Below are 25,092 nucleotides of genomic sequence, written 5' to 3'. Positions count from 1 at the left end.
GAAGAGTCCTAGGGGGTTTATACTTACGGGAACTGTTTTGGAGACTTCATAACAGCATCCTATAACACTCATTTCTTATTGAAAATAACGCTTTATAAATTAGTTGCATCCGAGGCGCTTTTCCGAATTTACAATCATCAAGAACGCTCAAAGCAAGGAACTTAAAAGAATAGTAAAATACATCTACGGTTAATTTTTCCTGAGGTAAAGGAACCTTAGCCTTCAAACATCTTTCATTAAATACAAAACATACAAAAATGGTCACATCATTAGCATTATGATATGAACATGAACCACTGCCCTACCCAAAAAGATATTTTTTTCTTTTTTAATAAAGATTAGGTCGAATATGCAAATATGATCTCATTGACATCACATCTGACATTTATTCAATGAAATGTCCAGATTATGCCATTGTTATCACGTTTCGCTACCGAGGATGTCACCACCTTAAATTAGAAGTGTCAGTACATTGAAGTCAGCACATCGCAATAACATTGATTCGGTCATTTTTGGTTAATTTGTTGCTCATTAGATGACACTAGGATTCGAAAAACCCACCATAGATGTAATTAGCCAAACATGGCACAACCTTTTTGGAATTTTTGGTTTTCAGTGCTTTTCAAAGTCGTAACAGATTTTGCTTTCTTTAATACTGGTATGTTACAAACGCAGGATTTAACTTGAGTAATTTTCAAATGGTGTGTGTTAGCCGAAAATAATTGATGTTAACTCGTTTTTTCTTCAAAAGAACCATACATGGATCTGAAAACATCAGCCTGTATTTCAGTGGTTGTCGTTTGTTGGTGTGGTTCATAGGTGTTTCTCGTTTCTCGTTTTTTATATAGATTAAACCGTTGGTTTTCCTGTTTGAATTGTTTTACACTAGTCATTTTTGGGGCTCTTTATAGTTTGCTGTTCGGTGTGAGCCAAGGCTCCGTGTTGAAGGCCGTACCTTGACCTATAATTGTTAACTTTTTATACATTGTGACTTGGATGGAGAGTTGTCTCATTGGCACTCATACCACATCTTCTTATTTATATTGGTTGTATTGACAGTCATCGCTCAGCAGAAACAACCGAGTACCACTCGAATCCGAAAAAATGAACGGATGTTAAAGACAAAAGAAGAAACTTTTGAGCCGATTAATAAGTAAAGTAAAAATAGATTGAAATGAAAAGGAAATTTCCGACAGAGGAGACAGACGTCACGTGATTGGTTCCAATCAAATGTTATTCCAATGAATTAGTAACAAAACGGTAATAATATACAACAGGACGAGGAAAGCTGCATTGATCTCAAACATTAAATTTGAACCAGAAGGTAACATAACGCCAGCAGATGATCGTCTGGATATAAGACAGATTCAACAAATCCATAAAATAAAAAGAGGACTCTGATAGAACTTAAAAACCGAAAAAAAACATCACCAATAGAAATGATACACATTTAGACATTAAAGATACACAGTATCAGTGCTCTCTGAAATTATTCAACATTCCTTTGGTTAGAAAGATTTTAACTGTTTAATATAAGAGCAAAAATATGCTATTTCCTATTCAAACAAGCAGTTTGAACCACATGGTTTATCAATTTATATATACTGTATATATATATAACAGATACGTTCGAGAACTTCTCTGAACACTTATATGTACGCGGCATAACCAAGATAAACAAACACATCAATAAGAATATGGCTTTGTCCACCAAAGTAAGTTTTAATCTTTGTTTTTCTTGGGGGTGAAATATGGATAAACATGTATTTATTTATACGTGTAAACAACAGCTCTTCCAGAACGCTCATCGCATACAATAAACTTATCAGTTGTTGGACACCAGTTGAGTGCTCTCGGAGCTTTTAATCTTGATATACTCTTTAAGCAAACTGTGCTCTTGGATCCATCAGCTGAGATGACGATAACCGACCTATTCTTTCTACAGGCAACGAATAAGTCACCTTTTGAATCCAAAGACATACAAAATGGTTCAAACAATATGTCACTACGATATTCCCATAATGTACTTCCAGAAGTTAGCATACAGAATACAACATTTGTCATGTGATTTGAACAAAAAAGTCTTCCTTCGGAGAAAACGATGTAAAAAGCACTATGCACTGTCTCAAGTGTGCATTCTGTACTGACATTCCTCTTATAGTCTACAACTTGAATGCATTTATTATGTGGCAAACTTGTGTATATCTGACCATCTGCGTGGTCAATTCCAAAACATTGTCCAGCGGTTTTAATTCTTTCTATTTCTCGGCCTTCAGAAATGTCTACAAGACATATTTGATTTTCAGGGTATAGCGTAATTGCCACAACATTGCCACCGATGTACGTTAAATCAGTGGTCTTACTTGTCAAATCAACATATTGAATTTTCTTTGGATTAGTTCCATAGACGATTAATTTTTTGCTAAGAAGAAATAATAACTTATCTTCGGGTAATATTTTACATGCGTTCAACTGCTTACCTCTTTCTTGAATTTCAAGAAAAGTGTTACATTTCAGATGAATACGAGGCATACATTCGTTATTTAATGATTCACCGCGAGGAACACTGATTTCAATATTAGAATCTTGTCCCGAATCAAATGTGTCCTCTTTCTCTTGCTCTGTTGTGTTTACATTAACGCTATCAGAGGCTTCCACGTTCCTGTCTTCTATAATCCCTTGAACGATTTTCTCATCATCTGTTTTCTGTCCAATTTCTGTTAAAGCATCGTGTCCTTTTGAAATAAAAAGTTGTGCTTGCGGTTTTTTCTTTTTCATGAGATTTTTCTTTGGTGGTTTTGACATGATTAGGATTTTTCCAAACGTCTTAATATTGTTTTCTAAAGTTTCTATGTCTTCAGATTTCTGAAGTAAAATTTCAGTTTGGAAAAGACTTGTATCTGTTTGTAAATCAAACATAAAGGATTCTTCCGTTTGAACTGTTTGGTTTAATTCCTTGATTGCAAGGAAAACATCTATATCAGCTGCAAACTGTTTAATGCTTCTAAGGTCCTCATATATTTGATGTATTTTAGAATTCCTTTCCTGTAGATCGGTGACTAGTTTGCCTAAGCGAGACTTTTCCTTGTTAATCACTTTCGTTAAATCGCAAACTAACTGCTTTTCCAATATGTTCAGATAGTTTATGATATCACTTTTTGTTCTGGCAATTTGTTTTAACAAACTGTCTTTTTGTTTATCTATGTTTAAAATATTTTGTGTACGATCTTTTAATATTTCCTCGATACTAGTTTTTATATCTTGAACATTAGTCTCGAGATCTTCCACGAAAGCAGAACTTTTAACATTCTTTGTAAGTGTCTGTAAATTTTCTATTCCATCACATTGCTTATGCATTGTTTGAATGCAATAAGGACAGCATAGATTCTCATGGATTAAGCAGAAGAAATCTGTTTTTTCGCCATGCTTATTGCACGTCTTTTTGAGAGATCTGACAAACGCTGGTAGCTTTCGAAAGTCAGACACAGGGATTGCTTTATGATTCCTTGACGCTTTAGCCTGACTGTGGTAATGTACGCAGTCATCACAAAGGGCCTGTTCACACTGAGAGCACCACTGTAGAGCTTCAGTGGACGCATGAATGTCACATGTAACACCAGTAGAAGACATCGCATCTGTAATAAGAAGTTTCAATAATCTATTTTACAAGGATTAAATAAAAACTACCTTTATTATATACAGTGTTCCTGTTTTATATTTAGTAATATTCCGGTTTTTTACTTTTATACCACTGATCAGCATGAATGATATTTATTAATTTTTGGCATTCAAGAAAATTGTAGTAAAACTCGTTAAGCACCATACATCTGATTACGCCCTGTTAATAAATGAATCTTTTAAAAATAGCAAAATAAAAATCTAAATATGAACAAAAGCACACTACTAGTACAAATGTATTTAAAATCCAAATCACATCCGTGTTATGCTACAAGACACCTACTTTCTGTGCTGAAAATCGTTCAGTTAATGGTTATAAAAAACATCATCATTAAGATATCCAGGAAGTATCATTAAATACACCGTCACAGGCCCTTTTTGTGTTTATCTATTCTGAAATAATTATACTACCGTATCGCTTTAGATCAGTAATTTAAGAAGAACAAGCTAGTTGTTCAAGCTCTATTAAAAAGATGAAAAAATCTGGAGGCAGGGTTATGAGATGATAATGACACATCGACTCTTAAATGAACCTCTTTTGAAGGCATAAATAGGTAAATAAACTCATCATAGATACCAGGATTGAAATTTTGTATTTGCGCCTGACGCGCGTTTCGTCTTCATAAGACTCATCAGTGACGCTCGAATCAAAAAATGTTAAAAGGCCAAATAAAAAGTCTTAATTTATCATAAAATAACATTTATTAAAGTTCAACCATTGGAAAATGTACACAAGGGAAATGAACTAACAAAAAAGACGATTTTTAAAGTTAAGAAACTTTCCTGATAAATAAACTCCATATTCTAAACTGCATATTCCCATGATATAAATGTTAACAACATGGCATGTATTAATACATTGGATCCTTTTGGTCATTTTGTTAAAGGAAACCATAGAATTTTCCAAGACCGAGAGGCTTTGATCCAGAAGGGACCGAAATACCGTAAACTTTAACTTTAACTGGTTGAAATGTCGAATAGGCATCAGCGTCTCTCTTTCATGCCAAAAAATCTTGGTGCAGACGAGAGAAAACTGATAATATAAAATCATTGGAATATTTCTTAAAAATGCATAAATCTCGTTGATAATCGTTTTAAACCGCAAGGACCTTTATACAAAACCGTTCTACAAAACGCTATCTTAAAGGCAAATTATATACTGTCTGAAAGTGTTTTGTGTTTGTAACTGCTGTCAAAGCTACCATTTGTCGTCGTTTTACGTAAGTACTACTAAAATTCTTAATTCTCACAAATCGGATATGAGCGAACTCCCTTATCGGAGAACAGGTCATAGAACAACAAACAACAACAACAAATATTTTATGTGCCAATCACGGCGCCCAAAATGAGCAGAATAACTACAATATAATTTCAAACATAATATAAAAGTAAAAATTAAAAATAGGTTAAACAAAGTACATAACATCAGTGATTAATTCTGATTTCATTGATTAATATATAATATCAAAGTAACTGAAATAAGTAATTTGTAATAATAAAAATATATAATATGACCCATTGTTTGTTATTCTGGACCCTTTATTGGACAGTACACCTCACAGCATACCAATTATTAATGAAATGTACACGTTATGACCTTTCATTTGATATACAACAACCTTATTTTAAAAGAACATTTATGTTTTGCACTCAATGACCTTACCCAACTCATTTTTTGGGGACGTCAATTTGATATTTGAAGTGTACGCTTTATGGACTTTCATTTGATATGCGACAACCTAACCATTTGAGAAGTTTTAGTTTTTTGCACTAAATGACCTCACCCTTCCCACTAGGATGAAAAAGGGGTTTGAAATTTTCATTTTGAGAAGAGCTCATTTAGACGTTCAATTTGATATACATAATGACCGCATTTGGCAAAGAGCCAAAAATGATGCAATATCAATTATATAAATAGAACTTATGAAACTTACAAAGTCAATGTAAAAGATGAAAATTTCAAATTGATTTTTATTTTTAGTTTTTTATTGAAAGTTTTTGGTAATTAGTCAAACAAATAACTATGTTAGACTCTTCAATCTCTGAAAATTTCAGGTCGAAAGGTGTCAGAAATACATGCCTCCGCTCGGTAAATTTCAAACTGCATTATCTCTAAAACGACAATAGATATCTCAAAACTGTTAAATGATAAATGAGCTGCAGCTAAAGGGCAACATTGCAGAAAAAAATTTGGGACTATTCCAAAGTTCATCAAGGTCACAATGAATCATCAAATATATGATGCAATACCAAACTTCAGAACCGAAAGTCGTAGAGACATGGGACTACCACCATTCAACTCAAAACAACTTGACCTTTCAAATATCACAAGGTCAAGGTCATAGTACACTTTGAAGGTCAAGGTAAAATTTCATCATGACCTAACATTGACCTCAAATTGAAGGTCTTAAAATACTGATCATTTTTGCAATTTATAGTAGGTTGATATCTGTTACCTTTAAAAAGATATACACACAATACTATACTTTTAAGAATTATCTCGTTGCAACGTTTGAACAGACGGTAGGACAGTTTTGAGCTTAATGTATAAAATGTAGAGCTCGTCAAGAGGAACATTTTTTACACAGTATGTATGCAGCAAACTCTTATCGTTTTCTTAATATGTAAGCTTGAAATTGCAGCGTAAATTATTTTTGCACTCAGTGACCTTTGACCTTGGGTGCAAATTGACGGTCACATGAATTAAAGATTATTGGTGAAGGTCCCAAGTCTCTACAACTTCCGGTTCTCGAAATAGAATTTTTCAAAAATTAAGTACAATTTTTAAAGGGAAATAACTCCTTATAAGGGTTAATAACAAACAAATAGTTTATGTTTATTAACATTGTCATCTGGTCTTGTAGATGCTGTAATTTTCAATTCGATTTTATCTCTAATACTTTTTAAGAAAAATGCAAATAAAAGAAATTACTTTAAGGGGACATAACTCTCAGAGGGTATGATGCAATCCTACGCAGCCTCATATGGTAATACATCATGATGAGATCTACCTTTTGTACAAATGAGGTCATGATATCTTTCAAAACAACGAGAGGGGGCCATGTCGAAAAAAACCAATAAAAGGGAGATAACTTCTAAAGGGGATGATGAAATCTTTAACAGGGTCATCTAGTAATACTTCATGATAAGGTCTATCGATGGTCCATATTTGGTCTTGATAACACCAATAGAAACGTGGGGAGGGCATGTCAAAAAAATGTTGGAAGAAAAAAAGGAAAAAAAAGAAAAAAAAACATAAGAAAAACAATAAGGTCTTTCCTAACGGAGTGGAAAGACCTTAATTAAATGTAAATAGAAACTACTGTAAATGCATATATGATCATATATATCTATAACTCTATATAAAGTAATCTAATTTAGTATTGTATTCCTGTTTTTATTTAAAACCTCTAATAATTGACAAAGTATTATCAAAATATTTGTACCTTCATTTCCTATTAACCAAATAAACAGAGATTTGTTATCAAGTTTTGAAATATTTTTATTTTTACTAAATATTTTGCTAAGATAGGGATTTCTAACATTAACCAAAGCTTTACATGTTAAAAGAAAATGCATCTCATAGATGAACACGCTTGAACAACGAATAAACGTAAGGTTGATTATGAATGCCACACGGTTCCTGCTATATGTTGACTTTCGAAATTACACTATAGATTATGCATGTAGGAAATGTTCAACTACATATGTCTTTGAAGTTTTGACTTGTTCACTTACAGTCGTTAAGGAACACATTGTCAAATAGTGTGATAAATCTTATGGTAATAGTGGTGTTAGTAATAATTTCTAGAGTTTCGCTCCTTTGTCTTCGTTCAGAGTTATTATTTCTCTATTCTGCATACTACACTCCTACATAACCTTATCAAACAGAAAGTTTACTATTTGATAAAATAGTCATTCGATAAAATGGAAGGAAATTATATCTGGTGCAGTCGTTACAATTCCTATTTCGGTAACAAAAATTACACAAATAAAACACTAATTGGACTCACATGTAATAGTGACAAATTTAAAATTAACTTAAATTTGCTGGCAGATATATGTGAAAAAATAAGAAAAGATGACAACGAGACAACGAGACAACTATCCACCACAAACCTTTATGTTCGTTTTAGATATCATATATACCGCCAAGTGATTGGTATTCAAATGGGGACAGATTGCGCCTTTCATTGCAGATTTCTTCATTTACTATAAGGAATCACAGATTATGGATAACCTGCATAAAAAACTCGCGAAACACAACTTGATATGTATTTTTGTCTGGCCTGCCACGAAAGTTGCATAAATCGAGACATGGATATATGCTTATCCGGTGGCGGTGGCGTTAACTATTTGCAAAAAGCTTTATATTTCAAAAAGTAGAATACATCGATGCTTCATTTTGTGTAACTAGATGCCTTACGAAAAGGAGTTTTCGTCAGTCGTATGTCCATTTTCTTTGACCTCACTTTCATGGTTAGCAACTGATTAAAAAGCTTTATAGTGAATTTGTCACCTGTTATGAGAAACATGATGGTATATTCTTGTTATTTTATAGAACCTTTGTGTAGTTCAAATAAAAAGACCGATTTTTCATTTGAAAATATCAAAACAAGATGCGTAAAAAGTGATTTTTGTCTTTTTTTATCCTTTTGAAATCGTATTTTTCTTAAAATTCAGTTTGTTTATGTAGGTGGACATTGCCATGTACCAGTCAACTCGTTTCAGCATATATATATGTTTCAGATCATGGTTACGATACTAAAAAAGGGATAAGATGTTTCGCATCATGCAACGTATAACTACCAGTTTCTTTAATACAATACATGCTAGAACATTTACAAAAATAATGTCTTATTATTCTATACAGCAAATCGCAGTGAGCTGTGTTGTACAAAAGTAACAATGGATTAGGAAATAATTTTAAATGTAAAATATCGAATAGTATAATAGACTGACATTTATTTTATCTAAAATAGAAGTAAATATATTCAAATATTTTGGTTTTGTTTATTATGAAGGACATTATTAAATTATTAATTATCAAACTATTTAAAACATATACTTACGTCGATCTGAACACAGTGATATTTAGGTATTATATTACAGGAAGTACTTTCTCAACAGTATGTGTTGGCGATATGAAGATATGGATGGATGAAGAAACAAAAAAACAAACTTTTCCATGTAAAGTATTTGTTCGATGTATTTTTAGAATTAAAAGAAAATCGTTCAAGTATTGTGTTACATTTTTGTACTAAAAAAACACATTTGATTTCAGGCCCACCTTATCATGCTTATAAAAAATAACAAATATGCATGCGAACAAAATTATGTGACTCTTTCTATAATTGCTCATTGCTACTAAAATGTTTATATTTTTTTAATTATCTTTATTATAATCTGGAACATAATATATTGTATAACTTTTTTGTACCAATTATAATTTGCTTGTCGATCATAGAGGTTTGAACTGATTTTAATCGTACATTCTTCCTTGTTTCTTTGTTATGTCAATGGTCGCGACACAAAGCAATGGTGGGAAGGGGGTTGGTTACTAACAAAGTATGTACACCCTATCACATATAATTGAGGACCTATAGTTTAACTTGGTCGTTTTCTCCTGTTTGAACCTTTAAACCCATACACTACAAACCAGTAAAAGTCTGAAATGGCATATATCTGTACTCGACTGTACTGATTTTTACTCGACCAGTCTGAATTGGTCTGAATTTTACTCGACATTACTCGACCCCAGTCTTAACCATACTCGACTGTACTGATTTGTACTTGACCCTTATCTTTGCCATTGAAAATAGTCTGAACTATTACTCGACCAGTCTGAAACAGTCTTAACCCATTCTCGACCTGTACCCGACCTATTTTTTTCAGTCTAAACCATACTCGAACAAAGGTCTGAACAATACTCGACCAGTCTGAACCATACCAAATAACATCTACTTTTTCTAAATTTTAACTCTTAAAATAAATTTCTTTTTAACTGACATGACAACAGCCACAATAAAATAAAGATATATTATAAAAACAGATTTTTACATTCTTACATGATTCTCAGATTTATCGAATAGAGATAGTTAAATCAAATTATCTTATATAATAATTTAATTATATTAATTTTATAGTTTTAGAGTTTTGTTAAAAAAATATTTACTTTTACCTAAAAACCACACCTATACTGAGGGTAATTAAACCTTATTAAGGTGCTACTTGTTTGGCATGTGTTTTTTTAAAATTAATTTTCCTAAATTCCTAACTAAAAACTACACAGGTTTCATGGTTACATACAAAAAATGTACAATAGTTATATAATTATCTTTTTAATGAGGTAACAACAGCCAACAAAATCACCGAAATTGTTTAACCTTATTTTAGAAATATATCTATTACTATAATTTGGGATATATTATATACAATATAAATCAAAAAGGGATAAAAATTAAAGAAATTAATAAAATTGTTCTTCTGATTAGCGGTGAAGTATAAAGTAATACCTCCTGCTTGGGGCAAACTCATGAAAAAGATCACACCTGGTCAGAGAGTATTAAATTCTAAATAACATTCATTCAAAATTGCAACATCCTGTGAAACTTAAATCGCAAGGCCTTTTGAATTCACTAGATAAGTAATACACGGGTTTAAGAAAAATAGGGCTTTCTTTTTACCTGTAAAACACACATGTACTGAGGTAATTGAACCTTATTAAAGTGCTTCTTGTATGCCATGTCTTTAATTTTGACAAAAATTATTTAAATTTAATTGAAATAAATTTTAACTGTAACTTTGGAACACATTACCTTTTTTAAAAGTTTATCACAGGATTACTACGGAAGTTCTATTATCATGATTATATTAAATTCTTGGTTTAACAAAACAAAGGTGTCATTTTTTAAATTGATTAAGTTGCTTTATATGCTATTTTATATATATTTCAACAAAAAAAATGTTCACTGCGTTATTAACTAAACTCAAGTGACACCATAAATCTATACGAGGCTTAAGTTAATGGTGAAAATTGTCCAGTAAGCATAAAATATATCTGAAACATTCAAAAAAATTTGAATAACATTGAAAATATTAGTCACAATTCAGTTTTGAGATTATTTGATCAGCTTGTTTTATTTTTATTTTAAAGGTGATATATATGTATGTATATAAGATAAGTGTTGATGAATATGGTGATGAAGTTATATTATGTTTATTGTGAAATTTTGGTTTCAATGCTATATTGAATACATTTTTAATTTCAAATTGTTGTTCAAATTTCTATCCAGGGGAAATAGCTGTTGTTAAAAACAGTTCCTAAATTGATGAAATACAATAGATAGATACAAAAAATAGGTCTAGGTTGGTTAAGACTTGGTCGAGTATGGTTCAGACTAGGTCGAGTATGGTTCAGACTAGGTCGAGCATGGTTCAGACTAGGTCGAGCATGGTTCAGACGCGTATAAAATGGTTAAGTACTGGTCGAGTAAGGGTCGAGTACAAGTTCAGACTGTTAAGTATGGTTCAGACTACAGTCGAGTATTATCAAGTAAATTTCAGACCAATTCAGACTGGTCGAGTAAAAATCAGTACAGTCGAGTACAGATATAGGCCATTTCAGACTTTTACTGGTTTGTAGTGATACTGTGCGAGATTAATACACACGCAGACACATCCAGTTAGAATGGGCGACATTAAAACCAATGCTTTATGTTGTAGAAGTATAAAAGAAGCACTGCCACAACTCTTGTATGATCCTAGTGTGGCGTGTTACAAGGCAACATTTCTATCCTATCCAACGTATCCTCTTTTTCCAGTGGCAGTCAGATTTTTCACTCATTTTTAAAAACTTAGAAAATTAATGAAATTACTGTTAAATAGTTCCCGTCCTGAATGGGCAACAAGTATATGCCACCGAACTTCAGCAAACAACAATCAATAAATCAACCATGTCATGGGATATATTTAGTTTTATATAAGAACTTCTTTTATTGTTTCAAGAATGTTTAATTCAAGATGTTTTGACAGCAGATCTTTGGTAGTCGCTAATAACTCTCTCAGATTAATTTTAATAAGAATTTGTGCCTTATTTTTTTTACAGTTTTTCTTGTATATATAAGTTTTGAAGGATATTAACCCTCATTGTTATAATTAACGAATTGAATGTTTCTTTTTGTAATTGTATTAATGTGTGAAAACGAAGACTAAAGCCCATTCTCGCGCTTTATACTAAATATGTGCACTTGATCAACTCTTTTACAACCCTATAAAATTACAAAAAGAGGCATTCTTATAATTCAATTGTCTGCTATAATCACGAAATTAAAAGTTAGGTCAAGTCATTCGTTCAATTTCCAATGCATTGTTGTACAGTTGTCTTGGAGAGATCGTGCAGTCATAGATGTGTTACAAGACAGTAATGTACATAAAATATAAATTCAAGATACATGTGCAGAAGTAATGTTAAGATATATAAAATAACGATCAAAATGTGTCTGCAACGAAACAGTAAGATAACTAGCTGAACAAATAACACAAATACAATATTTTGATTTAAATCACAAATGCCAAAGATACCACAGATACAGAACTGAGTCTGCTTTTTATCTTCGCTTACATTTATAAACTGACAATGAGCGTCGATTGAGAACTTAATTTCACGACAAAACAGATGATTTAAATTTTCTCATTGTGATACTTCCATTTCTGTGTAGCAACATTCTAGCAGCGCCTGCGTATGGCGTATATACATCTCACAGTTGATACGATATTACATGGCTTGCATTTCATATAAAGATTTTCTTTGAAGGAGGGTTTTCATGCAAAGGAGCTACCAAGGGTTCTTAAAGGTAAAGTTGAAGTCATATATTCGAAAGTTTTACGAACGTTATCATGATTTATTTGACCAATGTCCATTATGAAATTTCAGTGTCACAGATGACGACTGATATGTTCCACTTGTCGTAGCCAGAATCCTGTCTTCTTGTCCTCGATTATGACAGCACCGAATGAGACTTCAATCTGAATAAAATTAAGATCTATCTTAACTCGCGTGCTCGTATATGAGGATAACGAAACCAGAGATCTATATTTTAATTAGATTGAATGCGACTTATAAGAAAAGTTTTATATGCGCCATGAGTAACTGCTTACCCTTTCGGAACATCATATAGTACATCCCCTTATTTTTGCTGAGACTCGTGTTGCTTAATCTTTAGCTTTTTATCTAGTGGGTATTTTGTGGACTGTTGTTTCATCGTTAAAATCGTTTTTCTTTGGTAATGGTGTTGTTTTGTTTTTTCTTCGACATATGATTTTTGATTGTTCCCTTGGTATCGTATCGGCTTCTTTCAATATAACAAGAAGGCCCGATAAAAAAAATAGATTCTTGTAATAATGAGACGAGTGTAAGCATCAAACTTTGTATTATTCTTAGTAATGACAAAATCGTAGATCTGTTCTAAATACAAGCTTAAAAGTGAATATAAGCAGATGTGGGGCGTACGTCAATGCGACAGCAGCCCAACAGCAAAAAAAAAACTTAAAGACATATCGATTTCAACAGAAGATCCTTAACAATTTATATGTGTCTATGGAATATTCAAGCTCTAACTCGGCCCGAGTCTAGTAAAATAGCGAATAAGTTCAACAGACTCGATCTGCCCTCAAAGCCAGACTCATCGAAATGGCAAAAAAATAACTGTAATATATGGCAAAAGACAACGACTAACAAGGTTCCTGATTTAGGATAGGCACATTAACACGGGGTTGGGTTAAACTGATATATAGATCTTAGCCTTTCCCATTTAATCTTGATAAATGGACTAACAAGGTACACAAAAGAAATTAAAATAACGACTAATACAGGGAAAAAATAACTCTCAAATAACAGTATTGTAGATAACAAAAACACGAGTACATATAAAATGATTATAGACAATATTACACTGTATAAAAAAATGTTCATATTTGCTAAAGCAAACTCGGACTATTCAACCTGCTGATATGAAATCACGTCGTCATACATCTTATATCTGTTCCTGTACTTCATAGAAGATTTGATGCAGAAAAGTCATAAACAATCCAAGAGACGCGAATGTGCAGAACAAACTACATAATTTGAGTCCATAAAAACCTAAAAAAACAGTTTCGTCTTATTTCAAACTACTTTACTAATAAGCGAACTGGTGTTCATCCCAAAAAGTACCAAGCGCCATGTTGAACAACACCAGTATAATTATAACCTTTATCAGTAAGTCTATTAAACCAAAAAAGAAAGATTTGAAGTACAACTCTCAAACTTGTTAGCAGAATTAATAATAGTACTAATAAAAGCTGTGTGTGAAATGCTATCTTTGTTCACAGTCACATGAATTTGTCATAAAATCAAATAAAGGTTTGGATTATAACTTACAAAAGCATTATACTCATCTCATAAACAAGGCCATATTCAACAACAACTGAATTTTAAAAGTGTTATATCTAATACTTAATTCTGGTATAAAGTAATTTTCGTCCTTGAAGTTTTATGTCGAATACATCATTATAACACGATGATAAGATCTTTAGATTTTAAATGAACATAAGAAATAAGAAACGCATTATGTCACAGGCAAATAAAAAAAATAATTCATGCATTTAAATTCGTTATACATTTTATATTAACAAAACTTATGGAAATTTGGCACGTACAAAGATGTTTTACGAAATTATATTAATACCAGTTGCATAATAGTCCACATATAAATAACATTTAAGAGCTGACATGAACGACATGTATTCAGATAACCATTATTAGGTGCGCAGGAACCCAAAAGTTGTTGAAACCAAATAGGAATATCGTAACTAAAAGACTGAAACAGAGAAAAAAACTTTTAAGGTCTTAAGCTTTCTCTAAGGGCGTTGAAATATTAGTTTATAAGTACAGTTTGATCAAATGTGTAATGAAAATTTACAGTCAAAACTTATTTCTTGGTAGCCTCTAGAAACATTTTACCAGCAGCAGCAGCACCCACAAAGTGGTATGATACCGATTTCACTACACATGTTTCTGAATATGACCAAGAATTATGGAAAGCCGACAGGTCAAATTCCAACAAGTACTAATTGTAATGTTGAAATTTTGAACCTTTTGGCTTTCAATAATGATAAATACACATCCTGCATTTCTTCGTGTAAGGTTTGTTTGAGTTAAAAAAAAAAGTAGGGGCCCTGCATTCCAATCGTTTTAATTGCATTCCTTATCCTTCATTGCTGCACGATTTTCGAATCATCTCAGTTATTCATTCGGGACAATTAAGAGCGTAAGTTCGTTGTTGCATGGTTCACTGTTAACTTTGTTCGTCTGGGTTTTGGTGAGCATCGTTTTTTTAGCATCTTACTTTTTGATGTTACTATTGATGTAATTTGGCGAAATGAAAGGATTTACAAAGAAATGAATCATAGTGCAAAAGAGAAACATAGCTAGAACCCTATGAAATCAATCCTACCAATAATAAGACGACAAAAAGAGTCAAACTCTATATCATTGAACCGACAACATTACTTGATCATGAATTCTTATAACTTGTATATTTTCCTTGCTTACACTTCAAGAAATAAGGTATCATAATGCAAAGGACATGTTTTACTTTTTGCTTCAGTTCTCTTGTCACATTTCAAATTATTTTAAGTACTAAAATGAATTATTTTCCTTTAAGATAGAAAGGTCAAACAGAATTCATGTTTTATTATTTTGAATGTCTCTTTGGTATCTTTCGCCTCTCTTTTTTAATACTGTGTATCAATCATTCACAGTTCATAATAAGTACTAAATACGCTCTAGATCGAACATTTTATGATTGATATTTATAGACTAATTTGTAAAGCAGCACTTAATTCTATATCAAAGTATACACCACGTGAATCGGTGGACTGTAAATTTAAACGACTGCAAACTTTCTGTACTGATACACAACTAATTGAGACATTGGGAAGACTAAACAAAATTACGTTTATAAAATGATTTTTTCATGCCACCCTCTATTTTCTCATTTGAACATGGGTAGGCATTTTTTTTTATACTTGGTCACTGAATCAAGTAACTAAGTCTCACTACTTAAAACAACCCAGTAGTCAGCACACGAATTAGCATTGTCATGGTCATAATTATGAATTAAATGTTTACAAAACTTTGATTCATTTTTAAATACTAAGATTTTCTACCCAAGGAATATATATTATCTTAGCTGTATTTGGTAAAAACCTTTCGGAATTTTGGATTCCTCAATGCTCTTCAACTTCGAACTTTATTTGGCCTTTTTACTCTTTTGATTCGAACATCACTGATAAGTCTTGTGTAGACGAAGTGCGCGTCTGGCGTACACAACTTTAAGTCTAGTAGCTATGATGAGTTTATTCACTTATGTTTGTCGCGATTCCGTCTTTCAGAGCAATCAAAATATTTTGTCTAAAGGATTTTCAATGGTAGCTCTTCAAGAGATTTTCTTTTTACAGTTAATTATGAAAGAAGCATTATGTTATATATTTTGCGTATAATTTGCAAAAGTTTAAGTGCTAATGAAAGTTAATCATTGCGTATTTTAAACATTTCAGTTTAGAAAAAGTTTAATCAACTGTTGGAAAATGTCCATTCTGTTTTGAGTATTGTTATAAAATTAAGAAGGAATTCCGGTTTTTATGTTGAATGGACAACGTAAGAAGGTTGGATTACAGTAACTGACAATATTATTTGATTATTCAAACCTATACGAAGGCTTAAAAAAATACCCTCCAACATACAAGTTTATTCGACAAAAATAATATTAATTCCATGTTAATGTAATTTAGTCAAAATAGTGGTAACGAATTCCAAACTAATGCAGGCATATAAATGAAAATATTGCAAACGAACGAAACATATATAACCAGAACACACAATACTAACAAATATACAATAAGTTTACAAAATAATAAAACTGCATGCTTGAATCATGAATTAAAAAAAATCGCCACACTCTATAGAATTCATATTTTACTGAACTAAAATGAATACAACATTAGAATAAATGACAGGAATAATGTTTTATGCATCAACTAACTTGTAAGATTTATTATGAACATTTCAGGGAATTAATTTTTGCTTATTTAGAGAACTAGAAATAGAGTATTCAAGTGTTCATATAGTATACTACTGTAACAGTTGGTCTGAATTAAATGATGTTCATCAATGAGACAAAAACCATGAAATAATACCAGGAAACACCCTATATTTCAATATATGATTTTAGGAACCCTAAAATTTTAAAATAACAACGTTTTGTATTTGAACTTATACTACACTGTTAATTTGCGTGGTATACCTTCATTTAAATCAAGTCTAAAACTCTCTATCACGCAAAGGAGAAGACGGTATAATAAGAGGAATTATTTTTGCAATTGTAAAAGTAAATTTAATCTTCAATCTAGATTTAAAGATAAGTAACAGGAAGATCTTGTCTGTTCTGTATGTATCGCAGAAATGTCATTTGTAGTGTCAATTTAACGTAGAAAAATGGAACAATAGACATATTTGACAGAATATGGCTTTTATTATTTAATTTTGGTAGCAGAAAGAAGAAGACTTTGTCATGGAATAGAAGTTTTATTATAATATAAGTTCCGAATGGAACACATATTCTGGATTATCATTTCCCATGGAAGATAAATAATCCATAAATTACAGTAGTTGTTCCTAAAGGAAAAAGGGTATAAATATGAGGCAACAGTAGTTTACCGATTTTCGAATATCATAACCCCATTATAGAAGATATAAATCATGGTAAACACAAATAACCGAGGGAACTAAATGAACCCCAAAAGGAGCGAGAACGAGTGTGCTTTCATCGAGAACAGATATTAGAGCATTGTTTATAAAAATATTTCGTGAAGAGATTCTGTTAGGCTGAACAAATATACGTTGACGACTCTTGGCAACATATTTCAGTTTAATATGAACGACATTTTGTGGTAAAATATATTTCCCTGTAAGTCTGTTGCAGATAAACGTATCTTAATTTTAAAGGGGAATTCTCAAAACTAGGCAAACTTGGTACAAGTTTTGCAGTCTTTATTCAGATCAACAAATTTGAAATCCCAACGATAGTATATGCAAGACAAAAATTCATTTATACGATTGTGTTACATCTGAAGGATCAATATTGTAGGATTGTCAAAGCTTTTTCGATTTCACCCAAAAAATATTGCACATATTCCGTTAGTCATCCACATACATTGATGTCCATCAATATACAATATTTAACATATATTTAATTGCTTTCCTTGTGAGTTATAAATTATGTATCAGATTAATTTAATTTATCAATTAATTAATTAATAAGTACAGGTGTGCAGTTAACCCAAGATGTATCCTCTGCATGCCTCTTTCGATGTACGTCCTTGTAAAGCACCCGTACAGTTACTATTCTTTTTTTTAAGCATTTTGATAGTTTGTTAATTAACATTTAGTCTTAGATGCATGATTTTTTTTATTAGTTGTTAGTGGCTTAGAACTAGCTGTCAGTAACTGCGAGTACTCTCAGATCTGTACTTAGTGTCTTTTTGTTGTTTGGATGTACAAGTACCCGGCCACGTCCACTTGTATTTGTAGTATTTGTATTTTTATCCATCTGATAAGTTAAGCCTCTTTCAACTGATTTTTATAGTTCGTTCTTATGTTGTACTGTTACACCACTGTCCCAGGTTATGGGGGGGGGGGGGGGGGGGGGGTTGGGATCCCGCTAACCTGTTTAACCCCGCCACATTCTGTATGTATGTGCCTGTCCCAAGTCATGAGCCTGTAATTCAGTGGTTGTCGTTTGTTTATGTGTTACATATTTGTTTTTCGTTCATTTTTTGTACATAAAATAGGCCATTAGTTTTCTCGTTTGAATTGTTTTACATTGTCATTTCGAGGCCTTTTATAGCTGACTGTGCGGTATGGGCTTTGCTCATTGTTGAAGGCTGTGCGGTGACCTATAGTTGTTAATTTCTGTGTCATTTGGTCTCTTGTGGAGAGTTGTCTCATTGGCAATCATACCACATCTTCTTTTTCATATGTGTGAGTGTTTCGCTTACCTTGATTATAAATTATTTGCTGTGCATCCTTTTTGGTCTTTTTCTGTAATGCTTTGACATTTTTTGTATCTAAAATTATTGTTTTGACGTTGTACAGGTCAAGGTGAAGTTTCTGTTTAATATGTATTTACAACATACCTGTCTATTGCTGAAGCATATACTAGTATATGTTACCTCCCAGAAAAATTTAATTATGTATATCGTTGGGTTGCTGTCTCATTCACCTCTTTATCCTACATCTTGTATTCATACTTTTGCCTTTAGTAATAATGAGATATTAGAAAAGATTCATTTAAAATTCTGTAAATTACTTTTAAATCTAAAAATCCTCAACACCAAATTATATGGTTTACGGGGAACTAGGTCGCCATCCGGTCGACATAGATATAAAAGTTCGAGCAGTACTATTTTGGGCAAATTTGATATCCGGCAAACAAGCAAATTTTCCTTTATATTATATCAACTTTCTCGCCATATGAACGCTCATTATAAAATGCAGACTAAATGGATTCTATTTGTCAAAAAAATATTTCAAGAATGTGGTTTCTCATATATATGGGAAACACAAAATTTCATAAATAAAGATTGGTTAAAAACTGTTATAAAGAAAAGATTGTTAGACCAGTTTCTTCAGAATTGGAATTCGCTAATCCAAAATTCGTCAAAAGGTATTAACAACAAAATTTTTAAGAAAAACTGAGAATTTGAGGAATATTTTAATATTTTGGACTTTAAAGATGCCATTGTTCTTTGTCGGTTTCGAACGACTAATAACAAATTGCCGATTGAAACAGGAAGGTGGCAAAACGTATTAAGAGAAAACCGTGTTTGCCATCAATGTAATAACCGACAAATTGGAGACGAATATCCCTATATATTTGAATATACTTTTTTTTTATTATCAAAAACGTACAGAGTATTTATACTCCTATTTTGTACAACGACATAATACAGTTAAATTCTCTGAAAATATTAATACTTTTATTTGTCCTCCTGGCTAGTGACTTTTGTAAATCTCTCCTTGTTTTGTATCTATTGTAAATAGTTATTGTTGTTATCTCTGTACTGATGTCATGCATTGGCTTTATGAGAATACAGATATATACAAATATCCACCAGAGACAAAACGACATAGATGTGACATCTATAGGTCCGTGTACGGCATTCAACAATGAGCAAAACCTATACCGTATAGTTAGCTATAAAAGGTCCCGATGTGACAACATGTAAAATAATTCAAAAGAAGAAACATTTTGAATGGCTTATTCAAAACAATTAACGAAAAACAAATGTGATTGAAAGCAATCAACGACAACCACTGAAATACAGGCTTCTGGTTTGGAAAAGGCACATGCAGAATATAGCGCTCAATCCTTCCCTTACTTGGGACAGTGATGTAACAGCACACGTAAGAACATGCACCCTTTAAAAATCAGTTTAAAAAGGTTTTACTCATCTGATAGACACAAATCACAAAACCAAAAAAAAAAACAACTAACAAAGAGACTACAGAGATTAAAGTGCCGATCTGAGAGTACTTCCAGTTACTGAAAGCTAGTTCAAAAGCCAACTAATTACAACCAATAAGTAAATCATGTAAGTCCTTATGACTTCTCCGATGCAGTCTGTTTTAGACAAATCTATTAATTAGACAGAAACGATGCAATGAAATAAAAATCTACAAAAAGATGTACAATAAACGTAAAATGCTGATTTCGTCACATCGTTTCTGGAAGAAACAAAACGACAACAGGTATTCTCTAAACCAAACACTAGTAGGTACTCTCGAAACCAAAAGTTTGCGGAAACAAGTATATTAAACATTAAGAGAGGACTGAAACTGAACAAGAGTGTTGCATTCTTAGTTTTAGTACAGTAACATGTACATAATAATAATAATTTATAAACTAAGAAAAGAGTACGACGCTTCAAACGTAGGCCACAAGAGACTAATTCACCCTCCAATATTGTGGTCAATCTTTCCAAACACCAGTTGACATCTCTTCTCTCGAGAGGCCTAAATTTCTGTCCTCTACCTGCCTCTATCAATGAAACTAAATTGTAGGAAGACCTTGACAATTTTGCCAGAAGTCTCTGCATTAAGGAATAGTTTGCGTCGAAAGAAAATATTAACAGAAGCTCGGATAGTGACTCAGATATTTCAGAAGACGAGAACAACTATAAATTTATTAAAAAAAGTACTTGGATCCCTTAACCGAGCAAAAATGCTACCTTGGAATCATTTATGGACAATTTTAAGTCGGACATTATTAGAAATACCAGCGAAAACCAAAACCTTTTGACAATCTTACCCATGAAGAACGAACTGCACTGAAAAACTTACGATCCAACAACAATATCGTCATTAAACCTGCAGACAAAGGCAGTGTAGTGGTTGTAATGGATAAATCTGCCTATATTCAAGAGGCTTGGCGATGCAAGGTTCTACCGAAAACTAGACTCTGATCCTACAACATCTTTTAGCAGAGAAATAACTGATAGTTTGGAAGAAATGCACAACGATGGTTTCATCGATGAAAAAACTCTTGAATATTTGAAACCAGAAAATCCAAAACCGGGCAGATTTTATCTTTTACCAAAAATTCATAAGGCCAATAACCCAGGAAGACCTACTGTTTCAGCGAACGGTCATCCGACGGAAAAAATCTCGGAATTCGTTGACTTCCATCTTCATCAACATGTTGAAGACTTACCATCTCACTTCCCTCCGACACGACACTTGTCTCTATGGACGTCACCTCCCTCTACACGAATATCCCACATGGAGATGGAATTGATGCATGTAAAGAAGTCAGGTATTTCCGACCAGTAAAATATCCACCTACTGAATGCCTGGTCAAAATGCTCACGCTGGTACTAAAGAACAACAACTTCACCTTTGATCGAGATCATTATCTACAAGTTAATGGAACTGCTATGGGTACCAAAATGGCTCCATCATATGCCAACCTATTTATGGGCAAACTAGAAAAACAACTCCTTGAATCTTCAATCGAAAAACCGCTTTCCTGGGTTAGATTTATAGATGATGTGGATATGAAATGGAATAAAAGTGACGAGGATTTAGATACATTCATCACTCATGACAACAACATACATCAAAGTATCAAGTTTACTCATGAGAGATCTAAATCCAAAATCACCTTCCTCGATACTTCCAGCTCCCTTACAGATGGCATTATATCCACAGACCTATATTCTAAGCCTACTGATACTCACCAATACCTGTCCCCTAAAAGTTGCCATCCTGCTCATTGTACTAAGAGTATCCCATACAGTCAGGCACTCAGAGTCAAGCGAATATGTTCCAACACAGAAACAACTAAAAAACGACTAAGTCAACTCGAATCCCGCTTGAAGAAAAGGGCTATAAACACAGAATTATTCAAAAAGAGTTTTCAGAATGCGGAAACTATCCCAAGGAGTAAACTGTTAGAATATAAAGATACAAATAAAAATAAAAGGACTCCAAGTTTTCTTACTTACCACCCATCTCTCAAAAACAGCTTCGGTGTCATTCGTGAGAATTGGAAAACAGTTGAAAAGAAATCCAAACTATCCAAGATTTTTCCCGAGCCCCCCATCTTAGCTTTTAGGCAACCTAATAGTCTGCGGAACCTGCTGGTGCGGGCTGAAGTGTCTGATCCGAGAAGTACTTCCGGAGAATGTCGTTCGTGTGATGAAAAACTCTGCAAATGCTGCCTACAGATGCATCACACATCAACTTTTCACAGTAAGGAAACCGGAAATAACTATAGAATATTTTGCAATGTGAACTGCAAAAGTATGAACATTATTTACATTCTAGAATGTTCGGTTTGTGGCCTCCAATATGTTGGTGAGTCAAAGCAGCCTTTCCACAAACGCATTACTAGCCATAGGAGTGATATCTCTATGAAGCCACTAATCCCAGCTAGTCAGCATTTCAGACAGTCGGGTCATAAACTTGATGACTTTAACCGCATGAAAATCCTAGTGATTGAACAGAACATTCACTAGAGTGATGCCCAGCGACAGGTTCGGGAAAGCTTTTGGATAAAGGAACCAAATGTACATCATCCAAACGGCATCAATAAAAAATACTAGCAGTTTTATTTTCACTCATTTTTGGGTGTATATATACACAGTCACGTCTATTGAGTATCGAGTTATGTTTTATATTATGATGTTCAAGATTTGGGATTAAATCAATAGACAAAAACTTACCTGTATTATTGAGCTATTTTTAACATACAATTAGTATTGTTAAATTTATTGACACTGACGAAGGCTATTTGTTAAGCCGAAATATTTGTCAACACGATTTTATAACATCATCTTCGTATATTACCATCTTATTACATCGGATGACCGTGAGGGCATTCCAGTGTATTGCTGTCGCCTAGATTTTCATTACGTAACTTTTGTGTTGGGATTGTAACCGATCTATAAACATGATAAATACGTGGACATTATGGAGTGCAAAATAACATTCCTTATCGCTTGTTATAAATTAATTTTTTTCAATGGATACTCCTAAAAATATTTTTTTGGAACATAAATTAATAATATAAAAATGTTTTGTCGTTAGAAATATATATATATAAGTAAAAAATCTTTAATATCTATGCACACGTACAGAAAATGTGTGTTAACGCATGCGGAAGAATATCTCAAGAACGTTTGCAATCTCCCAAGCAGAGTTATCGGTCCTCGCTCTCTCTCAAGGACCGATAACTCTGCATGGGAGATTGTAAGTTTGGCGGGAAAATGTGAATGCCTACTCAAATCCAATCTAATAGAAAAATCGAATTATTACAGAAGAGTGTCCACCATGCACTTGCACTGCACTATTATTAATATAGTAGAATAGAATGATATACAAATGGATGAAAATTATATATACATTTAACTGTGATATACAAATATTAATATAATATTTCACAACAAACCAGAGTATACTGATTTGTATCACTTCAATATCATATTTATTACGGTGAGGTTGAATTCCCTATCATTTATTTATCATCCACGCACGAACTTGTCTAAGAAATTTTTTTTATATCTGTACGTGTTGATGACCGTACTGTGACCTATAATGGTTAACTTTTGACTTGGATGGAGAGTTGTCTCATTGGCACTCATACCACATATTCTTATATCTATTAACCTCACTTTCAGGTATAGAGATGTAATTTTTTTTTAGACAAGTGCTTGTGACCATCCACAAGAACTAGCAGACATCCGATGTCATCCGATCATACTTCAGTACTTTGATATTAGTACCGTTGTGCAAATCTTTAGACTTATATATATATATATATATATATATATATATATATAATTCGTCTAAACAACAGCCCAACAATGTTAGATCTGTAAATTTGCGGAAGCAAATTTTTTGTTCTTCCCTGGCCAGGGATTCGAACTCATGCTACTGAGATATCGTGGCACCAAATCGTCTTGCACTATGCCCGACGCGCTAGACCACTCGACCACCTAGGCTCTATAATGATAAAGTTTTCGGTGGCCGGGTGTAACCTTTTCTCGTCAGTTTTTATCTAGCGTCGTTACACAGTGCATGATATATAAGGCATCAAGATGGAATTGTTACAGATCAGCTGAATTATCTATTGTAAAGGATCCTACAAATTAATGTAAGATGCAGTCACTGAAATAATTATATTATAAGTACGTCTGAACCAGTGACGACTGTACAACAGATTTTATCCATATATATATTTATATACATATATAGTTGTAAGCAGTGTACGTCATTAACTTTATAATTACAATATTTTGTTAAGTGTGATTGTAAATGTATATGAAACAAGTTATTCTCTACTTACTTCAATAGCTCCAGCAATATTTTAGTAGAATAACAATTTTAACAGCAGTCTTCCTTTTACATCTAGATAAATGTAATAGATAGTATCTTTTTGTGTTAGTTTTTGACATATATAGCATGTCCTTTCATGCATTCATTAAACACAATACTTGGATGTCACACAGAAGTCAAGGTATCTTTGTAATATGAATCTAAGTGTAATTTAAATATTTTAATGTTCGAATGTGTTTGAGTTGGGTTTTTAATGTGATATGAAATTACAAAATCTCAGCATTCCATGTGTTAAGCAGCCTAATGGACTTCTTTAAAATTAGTAATAAAAAGTAAGCGTATGCGTGAATGATATTATTCATTATAAAAACTATTTGCAACAGGGTCAACCGATACTATTTTTGTTCAACTATCTTTGTTCCTATTGTAAAGATAGCACTAAATTGTATAGGTGTTAAAGCTGAAGATATATTGTG

At 32.6% G+C, this 25,092-nt stretch overlaps 1 protein-coding gene across 2 annotated transcripts; it reads right to left on the bottom strand.

Annotated features, from left to right (window-relative positions):
- Nucleotides 1-1,572: 1,572 nt before the first annotated feature.
- Nucleotides 1,573-24,727, bottom strand: LOC127728065 (uncharacterized). Of its 2 annotated transcripts, none has more exons than XM_052235257.1 (2): nt 24,627-24,727; nt 1,573-3,635 (listed from the first exon to the last, which is right to left on the bottom strand). In XM_052235257.1, exon 2 carries the CDS (start codon nt 3,628-3,630, stop codon nt 1,768-1,770), a length of 1,863 nt encoding a protein of 620 aa, XP_052091217.1. In that variant the 5' UTR covers nt 3,631-3,635; nt 24,627-24,727; the 3' UTR covers nt 1,573-1,767. The 2 variants fall into 2 exon arrangements, with proteins under 2 accessions (XP_052091217.1, XP_052091216.1); XM_052235256.1 differs by lacking the exon at nt 24,627-24,727 and adding an exon at nt 8,751-8,813.
- Between the last annotated feature and the right edge of the window lie 365 nt (nt 24,728-25,092).

This window comes from Mytilus californianus, unplaced genomic scaffold (genome assembly GCF_021869535.1).
Source record: "Mytilus californianus isolate M0D057914Y unplaced genomic scaffold, xbMytCali1.0.p SCAF_2, whole genome shotgun sequence".
Lineage (NCBI taxonomy): Eukaryota > Metazoa > Mollusca > Bivalvia > Mytilida > Mytilidae > Mytilus > Mytilus californianus.
The sequence above is the reverse complement of the archived record's forward strand: the minus strand, read 5'-3'. Positions and strand labels throughout refer to the sequence as shown.

Excerpts from the sequence above, each read along its gene's own strand:
- LOC127728065 (XM_052235257.1), bottom strand. The coding sequence starts at position 3,630 with ATGTCTTCTACTGGTGTTACATGTGACATTCATGCGTCCACTGAAGCT.